At 57.5% G+C, this 6,158-nt stretch overlaps 1 protein-coding gene across 1 annotated transcript; it reads left to right on the plus strand.

The window, feature by feature from the left end:
* The first annotated feature begins 489 nt into the window (after window positions 1–489).
* MYL3 (myosin, light chain 3, alkali; ventricular, skeletal, slow) lies at window positions 490–5,851 on the plus strand. The gene is made up of 7 exons (XM_008573650.1): window positions 490–707; window positions 2,933–2,960; window positions 3,095–3,244; window positions 4,018–4,191; window positions 5,256–5,333; window positions 5,448–5,490; window positions 5,619–5,851. The coding sequence occupies exons 1-6, from the start codon at window positions 579–581 to the stop codon at window positions 5,474–5,476; spliced, it is 588 nt and encodes a 195-aa protein (XP_008571872.1). The 5' UTR covers window positions 490–578; the 3' UTR covers window positions 5,477–5,490; window positions 5,619–5,851.
* Window positions 5,852–6,158: the final 307 nt, after the last annotated feature.

Below are 6,158 nucleotides of genomic sequence, written 5' to 3' on the forward strand. Positions count from 1 at the left end.
ACACACAAAGACACCCAGACACAAACACGTGGAGACACACTTGTCAGCCCCCCCCAACCCCTGCTCTGATGTACACAGACGCAGACACAGGAATTCAATGCACAGATGGGAAGTTCAGCTGAAGAGGTGCCCTTAGGTAATCCCAGTCCTTCTGCCCCAGCACAACACGCAGCACACACTCAGTCCGACTTTGTTCACCTGATCAATTTATTGACTTGCTGAGGGGCAACAGGGTCCCTGTGTGCCTGTGCATGTGTGTGCATGTGAGTGTGTATATGTGTGTTGAGCGGTGGCTTCTGTCCACCTTCCCCCTCCCTCTCCCCAACAGGTGACTGGGAGGAATGGAGAGCCCTCCCCTCTCCCCCACCCATTCCTGAGCCTGAACAATGCCCTCCCCAGACCCCAAAATAGCCCCTGGGCTGAGCCAATGTCCTTTTATGGCCCTGTCCCTATTGTGCACTGCAGGGGTGGGGCTGGGGTCATGAGGTGTCCAGGCAGAATAAAGGCTGGGTGTTGGCGGCTCACTTACCCTGCTCTCTGCATCTTCTCTCCACGTCCCTGTCTGTGCTACAGCCCCCATGGCCCCCAAAAAGCCAGAGCCCAAGAAGGATGAAGCCAAGGCAGCTCCCAAGGCAGCTCCAGCTCCTGCACCTGCACCTGAGCCTGAGCGTCCCAAGGAGGTTGAATTTGATGCCTCCAAGATCAAGGTGGGTGTGGGAACTGGGTTGTGACAGGAGGGCAGGGCAGGTGAGTGGACCCCAGAGTGGACCTACCCAGTGGCAGATCAATCTCCAGAAGAGAGCAATGAGCTGAAGCTGGAAGCTTCTATGAAGAGGTCAGACAAGCCCTGCTTACTTCAGGCATCAGGAGGGCTGCAGCGGGAGGGAAGGTGGTCGGACTTCAGGCAGGACTTCCCTGGAGCTGCTAAGAGCCCAGTGCACTCTAAGGGTGGAGTCTGGACTGGGGTTTGAAGGGAATGTTTCTTTGGTAATTTTGGAAACTGACTCTCCCTGTCCCTTCTCCCTGGACTTCACTTCCTTGGGGAATCCTGGAGCCAGCTGTCCCTCCAGCTCCTGCAGCCAGGCAGGGATCTTCTTTGTCTGGCTGGGGTGTTCTAAGTCCATGCTGAGTCCCCCAGGATGAATGAAGTGGGGAGTAAGACCCCTGCCCAGGCTGGGTCACATTCACACCTGCCGAGGTCACTGAGCCCCAGAGCTGGTAGAGCCCTCCTGGGCCTCAGCTTTTAAGTGGGGAAATTGAGGCAAAGGCTGGATAGGAATAATCCCAGAAGTCATTCAGGAAGCTGGTCACTGAGCTATGACCAGTGGCCCTGGGAGCCCTTCCCTGGCTGGGAAGTCTTTCCCAGAGTCCAAACTTGGAAGACAAGCCGTGACTCCCATCTGTGGCATCCACATAGTGGCACGCACCCTGTGACCTGCCTGTTCCCTGCTCTTGGCTGGCTACTGGTCACTGCTGCTCAGGCTGCCTCCTGAGGGGACCTGTGGAGCCTTCTCCACCACCACAGGGCCAGCAAGACCTGTACCCCACCTGCACAGATCCCCCTCCTGTTCATGAGCCCTTCCCAGAGGCACCTGCCCGTGTCCCTCAGGACATGGGTTCAAATCCCAGCTCTGCTCCATCTTAGTAGCCAAACTCCTGCGCTGCTCTGAGGCTTGGTTTCCTTAGCTGTGAAATGGGGTGATAAGCTCCCCTTGAAGGGCTGCTTGGATCCATTCAGAGCAGATGCACTCCGGAGTTGGCCGCCGATCCCTGGACCACCCCTGGGCCTCAGGCTTGCATCCTGCAGGCCCTCTGGTGAGGCTCTAACCATGAGGGGCCTGTGGTGGCATTGTCCAGTCTCTCCGGGTCTGAGGTTGGCATAGACTCCCCTCTGAGAGGCAGGGATAATGAGGCCCTTCATGTGCCCTCTTCCCCCACAACCCAGCTGGCAGGTGCAGGGCAAGGAACCTTTGCCAGGAGCTGGGGAAACCCAATCTCAGCGGGTTCCCTGTGAAGAGTGCTCTCAGGGGACCAGGAATGACAACTTGTTCTTCCCAACATTGGGTTGGGCCAGAATCCAGGAGAGACAACCATGGCAGGGTGGCAGGGACAGGGTGTCCCTCTGCACCATTGTGCACTGTGGAGGTTGATGGGACTCCAAAGGAGCAGCAGTGAGACAGACATCAGTCGTGTCCCTCTCTCCCAAGCTCCTTTCCCTCCTGTGACCTTGACCTTGGGGTGAGTGACTGCAGTGATAAAAATAGACATGGTATCTGGTGAGGAGGGGGACATCAGGTCTCAGAAGGCCTCCTGACCTCAGGGTGGCCCCAGTGCGGCCTCAGCAAACACTCAGACTCAGCAGCACTACCCTGGCTCCATGCTGTACTGGGTGCAGAGACTGCTTCGGGGCCCACAGACAGGGTGTGTGAGGCACAGGTGTGAGTGACCCAGGGGGCTCTGTGAGGGGTAGACACATGCAGACACATGCACACATGTGTGAACACACATGGGCACACCACAGACTCCCTCCCTACAAACATGCTGTCATGCTGACACAAGCCCTCCGGCCTGCACCCCCAAGGCTTCCCATTTCACTCATATCAACAGTCTGCTCACTGGGTCCCAGGCAAAGCCAGTCTGGTCTGGTCTTGTGGCTTTAGGCACATCTGTCTAGAACCAGGGGCATCAGGTTAGGCCCACCCTGGGGTGAGGACACCGAGAGCCTGGCCATCCTCCTCCCCACTGCTCCAGCCGTGGCCCACCAGGCATCAGAGTCTGGGAACATGGAGACTCAGGCTGGACAGGTGGGGAGGGGTGGTGGAGGCTGGGGTGCTGGAATGGGGACAGGCTGGGACCTGGGCCGTGTGACCAGGAGGAGGCCTGTCCCCACCCTTGGAGCTGGGTACTCAGAGTCTTTGGGGTCTCTTTTCAGATTGAGTTCACACCAGAGCAGATTGCAGGTGAGCAGGGGTCTTGAGCCCAGGGGTTGTAGAGTTGGGCCAGGGCTCCCTGGGCTGAGGGTCCTGCCAGTGGTATGGGGGAGTGGGGTGGGCTCACTCTGGAGTGTCCACAGCTCACTGCCCTCTCCTGGCAGAGTTCAAGGAAGCCTTCATGCTGTTCGACCGCACACCCAAGTGTGAGATGAAGATCACGTATGGACAGTGTGGGGATGTCCTGAGGGCGCTGGGCCAGAACCCCACGCAGGCCGAGGTGCTCCGCGTCCTTGGGAGGCCAAAACAGGAAGGTAGTTCTCCCTGCCTGAGAGCCCCCATTAGTGTTAGTCCCAGGGGAAACTGCTGGGGGGCTGCCATTAGCAGTGGCACAACATGAGAACCTCCCTGAGTACCCTTTCCTGACATCCTCTCGTCCATATGAGGACAATGGGGCCGGTCATGGGGCCATGCTGACAAAGTGACAAGCAGTGATGGTTTGTTAGACCATCTGGCCCCATGCTGATTCACCAGGCTTCCTGGTCATCAGGGACTGACACGGGCTTCAGCAGCTGGTGTGCGGGCAGGGCAGGGTGCATTGGGTCTCAACTTCCGGCGTGTACCCTCTGCCCCTCCTTGCTTCCTCTGCATCTCTCTGTTGGTCAGCACCAGCTTCTTTCACCACCATGGCCAAAGAGGATCACCTGCTTTGCTGCTAGGAGTGAGACCAAAGCCCTCTCCTTAGGTTCTAATGTCCCAGGGAAGGTGTCTGATTGGCCCAGCTGCTCCTGGCCAATCACGGGTGGTGGGAGGGTGAGGTCTATAAGATGACATGAGGGGAGGACAAGGGGTGCTGGACAGAGCCCACTGTGGTGGTGCCTGGCAGCAAACTCTGCTTGTGAATGGCAAAGGGCTATGTAAACGATGCACTTCTTGGTAGACTGTACAGTGCCTTGTGATGGTGGCATGCTTTGTAAATTGCTTTGAGAACTGTGTGAGAGGTAATGGTTCCTCACTGTAAGGCACAGGGGGAGGGTGTGCCCATGCCACCCCTCAGACCCTGGGACTTGAAGCCATCTCTCTGCAGAACTCAATACCAAGATGATGGACTTTGAAACGTTCCTGCCCATGCTCCAGCACATTTCCAAGAACAAGGACACAGGCACCTACGAGGACTTTGTGGAGGGGCTGCGGGTCTTCGACAAGGAGGGCAATGGCACCGTCATGGGTGCTGAGCTCCGCCACGTGCTGGCCACGCTGGGTAGGGCAGCCTCCTTCCCTATCCCCACTCCTTCTTCTGGGACCATCCTGGGAGAAACCACTGTCACCCACCCACCAGGCCTGTGTCTCATCTGTGAGATAGAGAGTGACACAGTCAAGATGCCTCAATGGCAGGTGACAGAAATGTCGTTTAGGTGGGGAATAAAGAAAGTGTGTTGGTGGAGCTCACGGAACTGAAGGGGGATGGAAACTGCTCTGGGGACAGGGTGGGGCAAGAAGGTGCATCTGGATCAACTCAGTCCTTGTGTTCATTGCTCCAAGGTTAAATTCCAGGGCCACTGCAATTAAGTGGCTGAGTAGGTCACGTGCCTGCCTCTTGGGCAAATTGGGTGAGGTACCCTGACCTCCATGGGGCCCTGTACCTCCCACTCACACCCCCACCATTAGGTGCCTGGCAGGTGAGCCCCTTTCCTCCTCCAAGTAACTTTCCTGCAGCAAACACTTGTTGAGTGCCTACTGTGCTCAGCCCTGTGCTGGTGTGTGTGTGTGTGTGTGTGTGTGTGTGCATGTGCGTGCGTGTGTGTGTGTGTGCATGCAGCTAGGGGTGGGCTGCGGGGAAGCTGCTGTTGGCACTCCGGTGGGGGGACCAGCACAGCACACAACAGCACAGAGGCAGGAAAGTGCCAGACTTGTCTGGGGAGCAGTGGGTGGTCTCCCTGTCCCCTCCATAATCATCTCCCAAGGTCCCCAGCTCCACCCCATTGGTCCTTCTAGCCCTCAAAGGGCTGCCCCAAGGGACTGCTTCCAGAGAGGTGGGGTCCTGGCTCCCTCCTGATGGAGGGAGCCCCTGCCAGCCTAGTGGGGACAGAGGACAGTACACACTGGTTACTTGAACACCGAGATGCCCAGGTTCAGAGGAGACCCTGTCCTTCTTGACTGTCACTGGTTTTCCTGGCCTCAGAAATGGGGGTGATGGCCAAGATCTTGTGAGCTATGCTGGTGGTGGGGTACTGGAGAGGGAGACCCACTATCCAGAAGAATTCGGTGTGTTCCACACCTGTCACACCTCCGGACAATGCTGACTCAGCCTCCCGCTCCTGCCAGGTGAGAGGTTGACAGAAGACGAGGTAGAGAAATTGATGGCTGGGCAAGAGGACTCCAATGGCTGCATCAACTATGAAGGTGGGCGCAGCAGGGGCAGGGGGTCTCCTGGGGAGGGGCAGCATTGGGACCCAGGCTCCCAACCTCGGCTGCCCAGTGTGGAGCTCCTGCCACTCATGCTCCCCTTCTTTCCAGCATTCGTGAAGCACATCATGGCCAGCTGAGCCCCTCTCCCCAGGTGAGACCCCCAACTCCTTTCCAAACCTGCTCCTGCCTCTCCCCCATCTCTACCAACTCCAGTTCTCAGTTGACTTCCTGCTGCCTTGATCCACCTCTTCCTCTGTAACTGGCTGCCTTTGCTCTCAGGGAGCCCAGGGGAGGCCATGCTGGGGACATCTCATCTCCCACCCATGATGCTGACACTGGTGGCCTCTGGTGGAGTTGTGGGAAGAGGGGAGCATATCAAGACTCCTGCACCACCCTCAGACCTCTCTGTGTGGTTGTCACCTCTGGCCCCTAATGGGCTGTGCTTACCTGTGACTGCATCTCTGTCCCTACACCATGGGCCTCATGAATAAATGGCTTCCTTCTTTCCTTTCCTCTTTTCCTCCTTTATTCCCCCTCCTTCCTCCCTCCCTCCCTTCCTTTCTTTCCCCCTTTCTTCCCTCCCTTCTTTTCTTCCCTCCTTTGTTCTCTTCCTTCTTTCCTCTCTGTGGCCTTGTGGTTAACTTCTGGAGTTTTGATGGGCCGTGGACACTGGAGTGGGAGTGGGGCTGAGCTAGAGGAGGCTGGGGCCCCCTCCCTTGCCCTTGTGCCCCTCTCTTTCCTTTGGAGACAGCAGCCATGCTGTGACCCCTAATGCAGGGATGCTACTGGGAGCCCAAGAGCACTGTCTGAGTGGTCTCA

The sequence above is a fragment of the Galeopterus variegatus genome, unplaced genomic scaffold (assembly GCF_000696425.1).
Source record: "Galeopterus variegatus unplaced genomic scaffold, G_variegatus-3.0.2 Scaffold947, whole genome shotgun sequence".
In the NCBI taxonomy this organism is placed as follows: Eukaryota; Metazoa; Chordata; class Mammalia; order Dermoptera; family Cynocephalidae; genus Galeopterus; species Galeopterus variegatus.

Coding starts and splice junctions, on each gene's coding strand:
- MYL3 (XM_008573650.1), top strand. CDS start 579: ATGGCCCCCAAAAAGCCAGAGCCCAAGAAGGATGAAGCCAAGGCAGCT. Junction 2,961..3,094: donor CACACCAGAGCAGATTGCAG/GTGAGCAGGGGT, acceptor CTCTCCTGGCAG/AGTTCAAGGAAGCCTTCATG. Junction 3,245..4,017: donor TGGGAGGCCAAAACAGGAAG/GTAGTTCTCCCT, acceptor ATCTCTCTGCAG/AACTCAATACCAAGATGATG.